The sequence below is a fragment of the Leuresthes tenuis genome, unplaced genomic scaffold (genome assembly GCF_036924035.1).
Source record: "Leuresthes tenuis unplaced genomic scaffold, fLeuTen1.0.hap1 SCAF_2, whole genome shotgun sequence".
NCBI lineage: Eukaryota > Metazoa > Chordata > Actinopteri > Atheriniformes > Atherinopsidae > Leuresthes > Leuresthes tenuis.
The window spans coordinates 3790450-3807700 of NW_027325356.1; the positions used below are offsets into that span (position 1 = coordinate 3790450).

The window sequence follows — 17251 nt, forward strand, 5'->3', positions numbered from 1 at the left end:
GATGATGGGAAAGGAAGAAGGCTCCACTGAAGCTAGCTAGAGTTTTTTTTACCCTTAGCTCCAGTTAGCTGAAATGGCTTTTCAATATAATAGATTTCTTGGCCCCTATATCAGTTTTGACAATTGTTGTGTGTTTTAACGCTGGCAAATAAACATCGAAAAAAAACCCAAAAGAAGTGATAAATACGAGTACTTTTAAGTGGCTAACGGACAGATTTATGTAGCGAAACTTTAGTTGCATTCGCGACAACTTGGAATTTAAAAGGTCCAAAAATCAACTAGAAAATATAAAATAAATAGCCTCAATAATTTTAATTTCCCTGTCAGTAAGCTGAACAAGGTTTCTTAACCGAGACTTCTGTGGCATTTCCCCCCAAAAGGAAGCCTAAAAAGCTAATTATATATTTTGATACTCTCGATGGAGTTAACGTTCACGAAGTCCGATCAAGAGCATCTTTAGCTGGTTGTTTTTTATATTAAGTCAACTATACAACTGTTGATGATGATTTGTCACTAAAAGGAAATTAGCCCCGGAGGGATATCTACATATGAACGAAGATAATGACGTTATTTTGAGTTTCCACTTTACACGTCTGAGATACATTGAATGCAGCATTGGGCTACGTTAACGTACAAGCTCGCCGCAAACTGACAATAACACACGTTTTAGCCGACAAAACTGTGCACGTCTCTCACTTTTTCTGCGGTTTTATGTGCTAACAGGTCGCGTGTGTTTTTTAGAAATCTGCTGGTGTGTTAGGAGGACTCGTTTAGTGAGTCCCAGCTGTGTCATGGCCTCCTCACTAATGTCACCTGTCAGACTTTGCTGCTTGTACCGCAGCCTGTGTCCGGTAAACGGTAAGTTTACACGGAGCTGAACCGATGCAACGACAGCATTCATGACTGGGGGATAAATGTGCGCCAAATGTGCTCTTTTTACAGGTTTTGGTCACAGAAGCTTGTGTGCAGCTGTAGGTACAGCAGCTCTGCTCAGGTACTTCACCTGTATGGAAACACCCACACATTAAGGGTCAGTCAGGCTGCTGTCTGCACCAGTTATTTTACACTTACTGTAAATGTGTTTGTGCACTGAAAGCCGATCTGTTCATTGAAGAGATCACTTTCTAACCAAAGTGTCAAACATGGTCTGATTTTAGTCTCTTACATGGAAAGTCGTGATCTTTTTGGGATGTGAGCTGTTATTCAGACAAAAAAAGAAATAAGATAGCTTTATTAACCTTGTATATGGCATATAATGAGTGTTGGAGTATTTCTGTGCAGTTCCAGCTCACTAAAAACCATCCTGACCATGAATTTCTTCCCAGACAGACACCATTTTCCTGGCAGAATGGCACCCGGGGGCTGTTCTCTCGTGGCGGCGGCGCATCCGTCGAGCAGCTGACTCTGGAGGACATCGCCAAGAACATCCGAGAGCGGCAGCACAAGCGGGTCGTGGTGATGGCGGGTGCTGGGATCAGCACCCCGAGCGGCATCCCAGACTTCAGGTATAAAACTTACATTTGTTTCCCACCCTGGCGTCTTTCTGCTCATAAAACCTGTAAAAGTGAAGCGTGTTTTGGACTTTCAGGTCTCCAGGCAGCGGTCTCTATGACAACCTGCAGCAGTACGACCTCCCGTACGCCGAGGCCATATTCGAGATCGGGTTCTTCCACCAAAACCCTAATCCCTTCTTCGCCCTGGCCAAGGAGCTGTATCCAGGGAACTACCAGCCCAACCTGACGCACTACTTTGTGCGTCTGCTTCACGAGAAGAACCAGCTCCTCCGGATGTACACGCAGAACATCGACGGGCTGGAGAGACGTAGGCGTTCACCGCCGTCTTCAATTCAATTCAATTCAATTTTATTTATATAGCGCCAGATTACAACAAATGTCATCTCAAGGCACTTAAGTAATATAGTCCAATTCAAGCCAATTGGAATTAAATTCATTGTAATCATAATCCAATAAAATCCAGTTAATTAATTTAAAAATAATCCAATTCATCCATATGGAGCCAATTCAAAAATAATATCCTAGCTAAGGAAACCAACAGATTGCACCGAAACTTGTCTTCAGTCCAATCTCCCGTCCTGAGCCTGAGGGACTGTGGAAAGGAACGACTCCCTTTAACAGGAAGAAACCTCTGGCAGAACCAGAACCAGGAAGAAACCTCTGGCAGAACCAGAACCAGGAAGAAACCTCTGGCAGAACCAGAACCAGGAAGGGTGTCCATCCGCCTCGACCAGCTGGGGTTTGAGAAGACAGAAAAGAGGGAAAAGAGGGGGGAAAAACACCATAACACCATTCAAAGGATACCTGCTGGAACAGGGAAACACAAGTTAATAACCACAATAATGTCACATGGACATAAAATCATTTGAGAAATTAAACAGGGGAAAAGAGAGGAAAGTGAGGAAAGGTGTGACAGATGAGGTCCCCCAGCAGGCTGGGCCTATAGCAGCTTAACTATGGGATGTTTCAGGCTCACCTGAACCATCCCTAACTATAAGCTTTATCAGAAAGGAAAGTTTCAGCCTGATCTTAAAGGTAGGGAGGGTGTCTGCTTCCTGAAGCCAAACTGGCAGCTGGTTCCACAGAGAGGGGCCTGATAACTGAAGGCTCTGCCTCCCATTCTGCTTTTAGGGGCCTGATAACTGAAGGCTCTGCCTCCCATTCTGCTTTTAGGGGCCTGATAACTGAAGGCTCTGCCTCCCATTCTGCTTTTAGGGGCCTGATAACTGAAGGCTCTGCCTCCCATTCTGCTTTTAGGGGCCTGATAACTGAAGGCTCTGCCTCCCATTCTGCTTTTAGGGGCCTGATAACTGAAGGCTCTGCCTCCCATTCTGCTTTTAGGGGCCTGATAACTGAAGGCTCTGCCTCCCATTCTGCTTTTAGGGGCCTGATAACTGAAGGCTCTGCCTCCCATTCTGCTTTTAGAAACTCTGGGAACCACAAGGAAACCTGCAGTTTGGGAGTGAAGTGCTCTGTTGAGGAAATATCTTACAATGAGATCTGTATCAGAGGTTGTAATTTGAAGGTTGTTTTTAATGTTTGTTCTGTTGTGTTTGGATCCAGTGGCGGGGATTCCTCCGGAGATGCTGGTGGAGGCCCACGGTACGTTTGCCACCGCCACCTGCACCGCCTGCCTACGGAAATATGAGGGCAAGGACCTCCGAGTGAGTCGTAAGACAAGCGCAGGGCCACGGTTTTATCCAGAATTCCAGTTTTTCAGAGTTTGTGGGGAATATATCGGGTGTTTTCGGTCATTTTTACGCCTTTTCACCTCAGCAGATGGAAATATCAAATCTCATTTATCAAACTGTGCCCAGAAAGATGGGCGGAGCTCACAAGAAAACAAGTATTTTTCACATATATGTTCACACAGCTGAGCGCCATGAATCCTTAATACTTTACACTGATCAGCCGCAACATTATGACCACTAACAGGTAAAATAAAAAGCATTAAATATCTCGTTACAGTGGCACCTTACTCCTTTAACTCCCTTTAGTTGAGCTGCACTGCCACTGCAGGGCCATGGTGGAAGCAGAGTGTAATCATTGTTTTATTTTGTGTCCCATGCAGCCAGCCGTGATGAGCGGGGCGGTCCCTAAGTGTCCCACCTGTAAGGGCGTGGTGAAGCCGGACATCGTGTTTTTTGGGGAGGAGCTTCCACGGCACTTCATGAAGTACCTCACAGACTTCCCACTGGCAGACCTGCTGAACATCATGGGCACGTCACTGGAAGTGAGCAACATCCACGTCTGACTCAGGAGCAAACCACGATGCTTTTGATTAAACTTTTCTAATAGGGCTGGGTATTGTTAAGAATCTCACGATTCGATTCGATATGAATCGATGCTATAGGACAGAACCTGGCGCCAGTTTGTAGGATCTGTTGCGTTTGTTTTGAATCTGCAGATTTAGCGATGTGTTGCTGCAGAACGTCTGCTTGGTGGTTTCACAGGTTTGTCGTGTTGCTGCAGTATTTGACCAACTAACCTTCAAAGAACACGTTACCTCGGTTGCTCGTTCGTGCCGCTTTGCATTACTAAACATAAGAAAGATCAGACCATACCTGACCCAACATGCCCCCCAGCTCCTGCTGCAGGCCATGGTCATCTCCCACCTTGACTACTGCAATGCTCTCCTAACTGGTCTCCTAACTGGTCCCTAACTGGTCTCCTAACTGGTCCCTAACTGGTCTCCTAACTGGTCTCCTAACTGGTCTCCTAACTGGTCCCTAACTGGTCCCTAACTGGTCTCCTAACTGGTCTCCTAACTGGTCTCCTAACTGGTCCCTAACTGGTCTCCTAACTGGTCTCCTAACTGGTCTCCTAACTGGTCTCCTAACTGGTCCCTAACTGGTCTCCTAACTGGTCTCCTAACTGGTCCCTAACTGGTCTCCTAACTGGTCTCCTAACTGGTCCCTAACTGGTCTCCTAACTGGTCCCCTAACTGGTCTCCTAACTGGTCTCCTAACTGGTCCCTAACTGGTCTCCTAACTGGTCTCCTAACTGGTCTCCTAACTGGTCCCCTAACTGGTCTCCTAACTGGTCTCCTAACTGGTCCCCTAACTGGTCCCTAACTGGTCTCCTAACTGGTCCCTAACTGGTCTCCTAACTGGTCCCTAACTGGTCTCCTAACTGGTCTCCTAACTGGTTTCCTAACTGGTCTCCAGCCTGTGGCTGTGCTGACGTTTAAGGTGATGATGCATAAATTTAACACTGCAGTTGAGCCAGAAAACATGGCAACACATGCCCATGTGACCTTTAACGACTCGGTATCTGGGATTTTTAAAGATTCCAGCACCCGTCGGGTTATGTCCGATAAAAGCAGCAGGAATTAAATGTTAGTTTTATGCTAGTTGTGTGGTTTCTTTTAGAGGAGCGTAACCTACAGCAGGAGTTTCCCTCCATTGACCCGTCTGTAGCTGATGTTTTTACCTGTTTGCGCTGCAGGTCGAGCCGTTCGCCAGCCTGGCGGGAGCCGTGCGCAGCTCAGTGCCCCGGCTGCTCATCAACAGGGACGCCGTGGGGCCGTTCGCCTGGGGCCGCCGGACTCATGACGTCATGCAGCTGGGAGACGTGGTCAGCGGCGTGCGGGCCCTCGTCGACGCCCTCGGCTGGACTCAGGAGCTGGACGCTCTGATGGCGGCCGGCGATGAGACTGTGAGTCTCACATTTTGGTTGTTACTGTGTGGGAAGTCAAAGATTTTGATGTTTTAAGTGAACAAATGAGGCCAATCACATCCTCTCTGAATGCACCTGAAGAGTAATCTGAGTAAACGGCCGTCCACACGATCACTGACAGCTTCATGGTTACTTTTCTCTGCAGGCAGCAACAAAACCTGAAGAGTGAGAGGATTTTACTTCATCACAGCTGGAGGTTTGACTTCGTTAACTGCATGAGAAAATCCAGCTGACTGATGGGGTTTAAACTGGGATCAGTGGAAGCTCTCAGACGGGCAAATTATGAACTACTGCAGTGGAACTGCATCAAAACGGATCAATGATTAATTAATAATTAGTTAATTGAATATCATGAAATACAGGTAAGTGATCCAGGGCGGGATCTTTCCTTTCATGGATGATTGATCCAATCAGGAATAAAATCTACATTAAGATGATGACTCCTTTAAAGTTTTGCATTTCTGATGGTTTTCTTATAAATAATCGATTATTTAATTCCACTAAATGTGTTTTTTTTTTATGTAAAACTGTATACTTGTGTTTATATGTGAGACCATGAAAAGAAGAGCATCGGTTTAGTGAGTTTTGAGCTCATATTGTGCACATATTTAGCTGCTGATGAGTTCCATGAAGTATATGTAAAAACTGATAAGAAACACAGAAAAGTAATTTCCAGTTTAACTGGAACAGGAGCTTAGGGACTATTTTCAGGGGTGGATTAATCCAAATTCAGTTTATCTGGTGTGTTGAGCTGTGTCCAGCAGATGGAGCCAGAGAGCAGCTCAATTCTTCTCTAAGAGTATAAAAAGAGCTTAAAAAAAGACTAATATTGATCTCTCACATCTTTTACACACAAAGGAAAGCATCTGAGCCAATCCGAGGAAAATAATAAACTTCATAAGTTTAAAGTTTCTGAATTATTTACGACCGAATTATTTTGTTTTATAGATTTGTTTGGTACTGGTTTGCATCTACACTTCTGTCTGTTAAAATAAAACTAAAAATAATTAGGTTGAGCAGCAAAGAACTCCTGGAGAACACCAGATTAAATGTGTCTCATGTTTAACTGTTATCGGGAACGTGTGCAGAACTTATAACCAGTTTGTGTCCAAATTAACGTAGTCATTTTACTCCTAAACACGTTATTTTGGACGTTTTAGTTCACTTAAGTGTGATTTCAGCTGGACAAATGTCTTCATAAGTCTTCTAAAAGTCCAGTTTTAGTCAAACTAATGATAATTTAAAGCTTTCCAACATCGTGTAAAGTTTCCTTTTATACATTGGTAAATAAATCATTACGACTCCTCTTTAAATGTTGGTTTTCTATCTAAATATCGCAGTTTTAAAGCTGCTGCTGCACACGAACACGGGAAGGTTACAGGATGCTGAGTTTAAATTTTCCACTTCGCACGCGGCCGTTTCTTTTAATCTTCAGACGCTCTTTTTGGACATGGATGATAAATCATCTGGGATCTGAAACGGGAAAACGCATTCGTTTGAATGGGTTTATGAAATATCCGCTCAGTACTTTGTGGCTGTATTATTTTTATAGGGTTTCTGATGGAGTTTCTTCTCCTGTTTGAAGCAGTGTATTGATGCAGGATATATGTGTGTCTGCGTTTTTTAAGAATAAAAATATTACTTGAAAAGCGTCTCATGTTGTGAATTCTTTGAACGTAGAATAAAGTTTGATATCCCGACGCTTTGACATGATATTTATTTAGGAAAATACAACTTGAGGCATATTTTTGCTCAGTCTAAACATTATTTTGCTGCTTTCATTGTGAGGCATGACTGTATTTTGTGGATTAACTTAAATGTCTGACATAATTCTGGTGGAAAACCATGATTTCCTGCAGCTGTATTGGCCTTAACCCCACATGTGGCCTCTGGTGTTTCATCTGCCGTTATAGCAGCTTACTGCATTTTTCCAATAGACTTTTTGCCTCTTCACTTGATGAAGGTACTACAGGCTTTTATGATAATCTCTGAATTTCTATATCTATGTCACAAAATATCAGCCAGAATGTTTCATGTCTGATTTTTTTGTGTTTTGCACTGACGGTTTGTTATTTTCTAAGTCAGTTATTCTCGTAACATCGGGGCCATGTTCGTAATATTTTTATATATTTAGAGTTTTATTCTTGTCTCCCCACAGAATCTTGTCCATTTCCCTCTTAGACTTTCTTTCTTGTAGTTTTTGTAGCTGGTTTGACATTTATTTTCCAAAATATGATGTTTTTCCACCAAATTAAGACACAAAGCCTGTTTTAATTTGTTGTTTAGATGCAATCACTGCTAATTTCCACCTTATTTCCGCCTTAAAAGCATCTTGTAACACTACTTCCTCAGTTCTGTCTGTGTTACTTTCCCTTATTTACATTTTAATTTGCTCAGTTAACGTTTATTACTTAACAAACCCACAGCATGTTAAGTTGTATATTTTTGGTCTACTGGTATTAAAGTCTGTAATGACGAAAATCTTCTTGTTGTCAGAGATCTCCTACTTCTCCAATCCTAATCCACGTTAAATCCCAACTGTTTGCAGATTATAAAATCAATTGTCGAGTAAACATTGTGAAAAATAGAGTGACGTATGTATATCATTTTTCATCCCCTCTTCTTTCAGAGATAAAGTCATCACTTTGGCCATGTGAGCCTTAATCCTCTTTGCACACATCTCTATCTTGTGGTTAATTACTACATTTAATATGATGCTTTATCAATAAATATGGCTTTAATAAAGTATTTATTAGTCTTGGAAGGAGCTTTCATATCGATCCATGTAATATTCCTTTCTTGGCTGTCCTTAAATTCTGTTAAAGATTAAAATTTAACCAAATTTCATTGAAGTATCGACACCCCGTTTGATCCTTTACCTGCTTAAACTGTTTGAATGTTTTTCTATAATCCAATTAATTTAGTTTCTCTTGTTCTTTATTTGAGAGGCTTTTTTTTTTTCCTCGGATGATTTAAATTGAGCTCAAAGCTTTTTCAGAAACCAGTGAGGTATTATTTAAAATACTTCAGGATGCGAGTGAACTTTCTTTTAAAACCTGAATGCAACCAAGATGGAGTTTTATAATAGTGATGATGACCGATGTGACTTTCATCCAGGAGATTTGGGTCTAAGTTCTGTCTGATATGAGTATTGTTTCTGTTTTGTTTTTACTTTTACTGATTTTAGCAGTTGGTTTAATCAAAATCAAGTTAAAAATAACATACACACTAAGGGGAATGTCAGGTTCAGTATCTTTTCCAATCCAAGAATCGAAGCTTTTGATTGGCTGATGACCACTTTAAATACAAAGCTGCTGTGTTTTATCAGCTGTTGTTTTGACAACTTTACTTAACTTAGTTTAGCTTTAAGGGGATTTTTTTCACAACACTTTAAAAAGTTCAATTCTTCTAGTTTGCCCGGGTAATGAAACCTACATCAAGAATAACCCAGAAAGGAAAAAGCTTCTCACATTTTTACAGCCTCTATTGTAAAACTAATACTTTTTGTCCTGTACACCGACGTAGCTGTAACACATTTTGATTTGAAACTGAACCAGCTCTGAGTCTCTGTGATGAACAATCTTGGACTGCAGTGAAAGTGAAACATTACTCAGCCTACAGAAGTTCCCCACGTCTATGTGCTACAGCCTTATTTGGATATATAGAGCGCTGTTTGCAATGATCTTAGTTTTAGAAGCAGAAATCAATCGCTAACTTTCACTGCCTCAAACTAACCTGCTACAAACCCTTAATTGTATGATTATAAATCGATATATGGATCCTTATTTTATATTGTCAGTTAACAAAATTGAAGTGCATCCTCTACAGTGCAAGATAACCAGAAAATGATAATAAATAGAAAAAAATATTGAATACATATAATAAACTTAACTTAAACAAGCAGTACATTCCTTTTTATAAACATTCACACATGCAAGGGATCCTCCTCCTAAGCACATCCCCCTCATATTGATCTGAAAAGTGTAATCCATCGGCCTTAATTGATTTTTAAGCACAATAAGTCGCTCTTTAAGAGGTTTGTTCTTTGACGCTCTGACAGACAGACAGTTATAAGTAGAACAAATGCTCACCTGGTTAAAATTAATGTACAATCCTTTTGCTACCTGCTGAGCATCTTAAGCTCCCCGACAGTGTGTCGCTAACACTTGACCACAGTGTCCAGAGGTCAGCCTGTTTCTAACTGAGCCCACGATGGCTTTCTAATACAACCGGTGGTTTAACAATAAAGCCATCGAAAGGTTACAGATTTAAAAAAGGTGGGAGCTTCTTTTTGGAGTTCAAATATTCATAAAAATGCAGAGTGTCGTAGGCTAATTACTGAGGGATGGGGTGACTCTATGTGAGCCAAGAGGAGTGTTTCTGTCCCTTAATTACAGATGCAAACTGCTCAATAATATGAATATTATTTGTCTTCAGTGGCTCCAGAGAGATTTCTTTTAGAAAGTATAAAAAAAAAGAGTTGACCTGTTAACCCTCGCTTCAGAGTTGCCAAATCCAATTACTAAGAGCAATTTTGTTTTTCTTTGTGCTTTTTTCTTTCACAAAGTGAGCTCGACCTGCCGTGCTCTTTTTTTTTGTTGGGGGGGGGCTGTAGTTTTGCAGATCATTATAAACCTGTGAATTTCACCACTTGATATCCAGCTCCAACACTTCTCCCTCTTTCCCGCACAGTCTTGGACTAAAATGTATTTTCACCTGCTGCAAGCTTTTCTTCTACCGTTTGTGGTTATCAATATTACTTATGACTGAAATGGGATCACCAATTACTTTAATCTGCTCTGCAGTTTGACAGATTTCATAGTGTATAACTTACCCCATCCACTATTTGTTGAATATTTCATGCTGTTGTCCTTGGTTCTCAGTTTCCAAAAATCCAGTCTGAACAATGCTTTGAACACATTCACAACCTTTAGTCAAGCATGATCCATCTCTGAGCTCAGCAGAGTCATCACTGAAAACTAAGTGAAGTAGACAAAACGAACATAAAGCTTATTTCCTTTAAAAGTGAGATAAAAGTACAGCATCTTCTAACTTCAGCTTAAAACCATTTATAGCCTGAGTCTGGTCAAGAAAAACCCCATGAAGTCATCGGTCTAATCAGGAAGTGTAGCCATGAGATTTATCATTAAATGATTCATGAAAATACCAGAAACAGCAGTTTTTTCCAGACATTGCGCCACATGTTCCAATCAAAACAATAAGTCGCCCAAGTACAAATGGCTGATGTTTAGAGAGACAGACAGGCAAAATGGTAAGGTCCAATGGTAAGGTCAATGGTAAGGTCCAATGGTAAGGTCCAATGGTAAGGTCAATGGTAAGGTCCAATGGTAAGGTCCAATGGTAAGGTCCAATGGTAAGGTCAATGGTAAGGTCCAATGGTAAGGTCAATGGTAAGGTCCAATGGTAAGGTTACTGCTTTTCTGCGAGGCAAGTCAGTTACAGTCCGGTGATTTTTGGACAAAGTCCTGCTCAGCAGAGCAGATTGAACAATGTGTTCGATCTGTACCGTATTACTTCGGAGAAATTACTTGATCCTTTTACTCTGCCTATGTCATTGGGGTTGTGATGGCTTTTTGTGTTAAATTCAGTGTTTCTGTAGCTTGTTCTCAGTCACCGTCCTCAAAAAGTCAGCTTCCAAAGACGGTTAATAGTCATTCACGCTAACGTCTGCCATTGCAATGCTCCTTCCTCCACACAGACTAGCTTAAATTCACAAATTCGGGGCTTTGGGCTGAACAAATTTAGCTGAAATGAAAAGCAAAGGAAGGAACCCCGTTATGTGGACTGTAATAAATTAACCCATTTAGAGGGATTCTGCGTTGATCTCCTAACTATTTGGTGCTTTTTCTAGGCAAGGCAAGTTTATTTGTGCATCAGAATTCAACGACAAGGTGATTCAAAGTGCTTTACAGAGACATTAAAACAGAAGAAATAAAAAATAAAAAGCATGATTTAAAATTTGAGCAAAAGAAAGAAATTGGAACCATAGATAAAATCAGAAAAAATTATATATGAAAGATAAAATCAATAGTTAAAATATGATTCCGTTTTGAAACTCACTGAAAATAGATGTTTCTTCTACCTGGACTTAAATACTGAGTGTTTCAGCTGATCTGAGGCTTTCTGGGAGTTTGTTGCAGACATGTGGAGCATAGAAGCTGAATGCAGCTTCTCCAGGTCTGGTTCTGACTCTGGGAACTGATAAAAAACCGGATCCAGATGACCTGAGGGGTCTGGGAGGTTCATAGTGGGTCAGGAGGTCACTGATGTATTTTGGTCCTTGACCATTTAGAGCTTTATAGACCAGCATCAGAACTTTCTACTCCAGGTTTCACCAAAATATAAAACAATCTTTCCACAGTTTATTCAACATTGATTTTCTCATCTTTATTTTCTAAAGTAGGAGGCGAGATTAGCGCCATTAGCCCATTTATCCCGACTATTCCTGCTGTTTGTGCTGTAATTGCATTAGAATTTTAACTGATTGTTCCACATATTGGAAATGAATACAACATAATTGTATCTCTCGACCACCCTCCTCTCCTACTTCCATCTTTCTAAATTATGTCACTAGAAAGAAGCAGTGTTGCCTCCTCCTCAGTCTCCTAAAAGTCTGCAAGACATCCTCCCCTAATTTGCATAATTGACCATGTGCATGTAATTGTAACGAATAATATTGTGGGAGAGACAAAAAGTAAAAAACACCCTAAATATGTTCAGAACTACACCTGAACTTTCTTCAGCGATTTATTTTTGACAAAGATAACGCTACATTTGTGGCTACATCCGCGATTCATTTGCAGTCTGGAGCAGACGGAGAACATCTGCTCTTACTGCAGCTGTGAGGGACAACTGCTTGAGGCCACCTGTGAGGGCTTTGAGGGGGGGGGGGGCACAGCAGCACCAGCTGCTGGTTGAAAAAAGTACGTAAATGCTTTTAGTCGAGTCTCCAGAATAACGTTAGAAAATGTTGCTAGTTTATAGCTCGCGGCTTTTTGAAAACAAAGTGCTGGAGGGGTCTGAATATTTGCTAATATTTGCTAATATTCGCTAAGTTGGCAACACTGGAGACAAGGAATTCATGTCTTTACTTCGTCTCACACAAATATCTTATGTTACATTTAAATTTCAACCACAGATTGCGCTGATTAGATTCCAGCTGCAGGTCACATGATCATTAAGAAAGATGCACACGTTTTATTAGCAAGTTTTCCACATAAAACGTGGACAATGGCGTACAGTAGGCACAGTCAGTAACCAGATATACAAACAGTAACAGGGACAAAACCACTCAGTTTCCAGAGCATCACACAGCTTTGACAGAAGTTTTCTCTCGAAAAGCTTTGCTTGGATTGAGTTTCTGTTAAAGCAGTTTAAAGATTTGATTCAACATCAAACACATTTGTGAAAGATCTGATATTCAGAATACAGTTACATAAAGATTATATATATATTTTTAAACTTATTCGTATATCATGTCACACTGATGCCCAGATTTCTTTCATGTTGTTTAAGTAATTCTCAAAAAAGTAGTTTAATAATGAGAAGCATGGCAAAAAAGGTTGCTGTACAGTTAAACTTCAAGATACTTTTCAGTTTTGTACTACATAGCAAATCATAAAGTTTCAACATGAGTCTTTTCCTGCTGTACCACAAAGCTATTCGCAATATATTCTCATTTCAACATTCAAAAACACAATTTTCTTTAGTGGTTCTGTAACACTAAATATCTCATTTTCATATTTCATGACACATTCTCTGTAATTCACTGTAAATCAGGCTGTTAAATTTGAAAACCCCCTTTTTTCTGTTAATATAGCAACATATTTTTCACAATTAAAAGCAATTTCATTATTAAAAGAAGACATTCTAAAATGATATTTGAGTTTCACTACACTGAAACATTCGATAGGCAAAAATAAATATTTTAGAAAAAATAACTGCAGAATTCTCTGTAAACTGAATAAAGAACTGAGAACGAAGAAGCTTTATTCTTAGCTTGTTTATTTTACTTAAATTTGTATTTGCTGTTGCATATTTAAATATTTCCTTCTAAAACTAAATTTAAAACAGCTGCTGCTACCCTAAAAAGCCCCTCTGCTCTGATTGGTCGGCTCCAGTGGCCTGATCAGACTTTGCCAATCGTAGCTCTGTCTTGTTTTATTGTTTAGTATACGAAAATGAGTACACCAAATATCCAATAAGCCCGAAATGTCATGAGGAATACCCACAAAATTATTTAACTTTTTGTTGTAGGGCAGATATTGGAACCACAAAGAAAGCACAAAGAAAACTCAGCTTTAATCATCGAAATATAATGTGAAAATGGAAAACGCTTGTGTGAAATTGCAGTGACTGGTCATAAATGTCGTAATTATTGGACAAAATTCACTGAGGTTGGTATAACACTGATGGGCCTCATATCTTTGCATTAAATTGCTTGACAGTAAAGCTTTGTACAAAATCAACAAATTACTTTAGATAGCTGCATCTCGTATTATTTCGTGTTCTGATTTTCCTCCTCGGATTGCTTCGCTCACTCATTTCGTAGCAATATAGGAAACAATATTAATAACATTTTACTGAGAAGCCACAGAAGCATCAGGCCAAGCTGACAGTTTGATAATAACTGTTTGAAGCACTTACAAACCCTACATTTTGATTTCGAACTAGATACAGATGTTCGAAGTTTCCCTATGTTTGGTGGAATTTACGAATTTTTAAAAAAAGCGGCGGCTGTAGATTGGTGAATAGAGAATTACGCATTATGTACATCTTAAATATATGCATATAATTAGTCATAATATAAATGATTTAAATCAGTGACTATATTTCAGTTTTATTTACTGAATGCTTTCTCTTAATGCTGTGCATGTGTTGTTTCACCTTATTTAATTCGTGACGTTATTTGTACTCTTGACGCCTTCGTAGTAATTGTTTCACTCTAAGTAGTAAAATTGAAGCTAATATCATCTGCTAATTTTAACAAGATTGCTATTAACGTATTAATCAACCTATTTTACATAAAAACTTGTTAAAAGCAAGATTCACAAAGATCTTTGCTTTATAAGAGCAAGTAAGAAGTTTCGTAATGTAAGTTCAGGAATGATGAGAGACGTGATACTTATAAATAACTCTTTCACATGTGAGACATTGTTATATGAGACTGAGAAACGATGTGTTGTTTTGTCACAGTGGTGCAAAAACGCTGCTATACCAACATAATTAGTGAGAGGACACACAGAATTTAATAATCCTCTCAGAACCCAGGCGACAGATTTGGTTGTCATCTTGTTGGAAGGATTTTAATTTGTGCATTACAAATATGAGACACAGGTTTAAGGTTTACTGAATATAAAATAAACAACAAAACAATCTTGACACTTAAAATGACCTAATAAGCTTTAAGTTCAGTCACTACAGTCAAAATGAATCGTTGAAGTTAAGGCATAACGCAGCTTTAAATTAAAAATACGTTGTCATTAATACACATTTTGAAGTTCCTTTAAACAGACAGCTGTACAGAGTATTTTAAAACTTTTTACTGGTTCACACGAAGCTCACCGAGGATGACTGAACATTACAATTCATCAGGGTGTGAGGCCTACTGCAGCTGATCTTTTCACACTCGGCTTTTATTAGCAGCAAATCCTCCTCTGGGGTAAACGCTTGCTGATGTTATGTTTCACTGATCTGCATCGTTCACTTAAGGATAAATAGATTCTTAAAAAGTCAGAATAGGTTGCTCATCTTTTAAAACATGGCTAACACTTGTATATCCCTGTCAAGATTAATTCATTTAACATTTAGTGGATCTTTGTTCAACAAAAGGACCCAGAATCAATGAAAATCACTTCCGTTCTGCATTGTAACTGCAGAAACTGTAAGAACCGGATTAAATGTGACTGCTGGAGGTGTTCAGTTGCTTTATCTGGACGTGTCTGAGGCCAGATGTTTACTTTGTGTTGGATTGAAGGAATAACTGCTTATTCGGTGAAAAGTGCCTTTTATGTCAGGATGTTTTTTTGGTTGTTTAGTGACCACACGAGTTGCTTTTCTTGGCTTTCTATGAAGATAAAACAGAAGCTGCTTGCCTGAACCTCCCTGAAATCATTGAACCAATCAAAGAAAGATTAGGCTCATAATCTTACAAAATTTTTGTCTTAATCTTTGTACTATTTTTGTGCACAGTATGAAAACAACAAAAGGATTTGAACCCTGCATTTATAAAACGTTATTGGACACATATTTGCTTTAAGTCTTTTAAGATATCTTTTGATGCAGCTACTTAGCTGCTTGTGTTGTAGTTTTTAAAAAACATTCTTTTGAGATAAATACTTTTAACCACACTTCCAAATGTGCTTTTACTCCAGATTTGTGTCTAAAGACAAACTCATTACAATGATTTATGAGTTTAAAGTAACAATCGATGCAGTTTATTTCTGATTGAAATTAAATGGCGATCTGATCCCATAAAGATGAAATTAATACATCAATGAAGGTCATTTGAAGGTGAATTTGTGAGCTCTAAATGGGCTGATTGGTGGATTTTCTTACTTTTTGACTATCGAGAGTTGAAAGTTTCAACTCCTGAGCAGCCAACTTTAATCTTTTAAAGTCGCCAAATCAAATTAGATATTTTTTTATATATAATCCCGTGTGTACCAGTATTTATAATGTCCTGGAAAATGCTTATGACTCACCCTGAACTAAAGCTTTGTATACTGGGAACATTTTCATAAAAAATTTGAAATTTCAAAAAGCCAGTGCAGATGATGGGTGGTGCCTTATCAGGCCAGTGGAGCGGACCAATCAGAGCAGTCTGGGTTTCTCCAGAGGTGGAGGTGGGTCTTCCTAATTTTCCACACAGGTGTACAGAAGGAAGCAGCACTCATAGAGCGATTTAATCAGGCTTTAAAATCAATGTTATGTCATAAAACAACTTAAACTATCGCAGTCAAACAAATCCTATCCAAGAGTTACGCGAATGGTTTGTGAGGCTAGCGGCTGTTTCTCGTGAGACTTTCAGGATCAGTCGGTCTTTGAAGTGTTTCGTTTTCCCCATTTAATCTTCAGCAGTTTCTCAAGGCTCTTGTGATGTTTTTTTTTTTGTTTGTTTTTTAAAGTCACTCGATTAATTTTATCCCTGACGACTCAAAACGAGTCTCTCGACATCTTGCAGAATGAAAGTGGAGGAAAAATCTTAACCCTTTCCAAAACACACAAGCTGAAAAAAGAAGATAGGCCCACTGTATACCCTGGTCAGTTTGGTTTTCATCTAAGACACAATCAAATTTAACACTGAATTAGTAAAAAAAAATTGAGGTGAAACCAGCCACCTCCATCTATCCATCAATCTTATTCATATCTGGAAACAAATGCAGTGCATCATTAAAATAAAAGACCATTAATACAGGCATTTACGTGCATTTACAGGTGAGTTTCTGGTATCGGAAATGTGAGTTTTGCCATATAAATAGACCCAGAGGTTATAGATAGTGGGCTTCAGCACTCTTTCAGACACAGCCTCCAGTCTCGATGCTAAGTTTAGCTCAGCTGCTGCTCGCCGTAGCTTCATATCTACCAGACAGCCATGTGAGCAGTGTCTTTTCACTAATCTGCTGGCAAGAAAGCCAAGGCGTGTACCTGTTCCTTTAAGCTAGTCTGTGAAAGCGAAACACAAGTGGCTGATTTTAAGAGGATTCTTTTTGGTCATGAAGCTGCATGTTGTTCTGCTCTGTTGTTCAGCTTGTTCAGTCTCTCGTGGACATTTTATGCCCTGTGATTTTCCTTTCAGGTAGTCGTGCTGCTCGGGCTTCATATAAATCCCAGTGTCCCTCACAGGTAATTGAAGGCCATAACCCCAACCACTCCTGATGGCCAGTGTCCTCCAACAGGAGAAGAGCCAAACAGAAAAACCTCTTCTTGAGGGCAGAAATCTGAAAAGTACTCGCTCAACTCAAGCAAATTAAACAAAAAGTGCCTTTTAAAACTGGCTGTTGTAAATCCAACCAAAACCACATCCTCCTCTTTCATTC

The 17251-nt window shown here is 39.6% G+C and overlaps 1 protein-coding gene across 2 annotated transcripts; it reads left to right on the top strand.

Moving 5' to 3' along the window:
• Nucleotides 1-13: 13 nt before the first annotated feature.
• On the top strand, nt 14-6822 carry sirt3 (sirtuin 3). Of its 2 annotated transcripts, XM_072379903.1 has the most exons (8): nt 14-858; nt 943-994; nt 1326-1505; nt 1589-1821; nt 3078-3178; nt 3586-3747; nt 4962-5171; nt 5338-6822. In XM_072379903.1, exons 1-8 carry the CDS (start codon nt 792-794, stop codon nt 5359-5361), a joined length of 1029 nt encoding a protein of 342 aa, XP_072236004.1. In that variant the 5' UTR covers nt 14-791; the 3' UTR covers nt 5362-6822. The 2 variants fall into 2 exon arrangements, with proteins under 2 accessions (XP_072236004.1, XP_072236005.1); XM_072379904.1 differs by lacking the exons at nt 14-858; nt 943-994; nt 1326-1505 and having other exon boundaries at nt 1795-1821; nt 3078-3116.
• The last annotated feature ends 10429 nt before the right edge of the window (nt 6823-17251 follow it).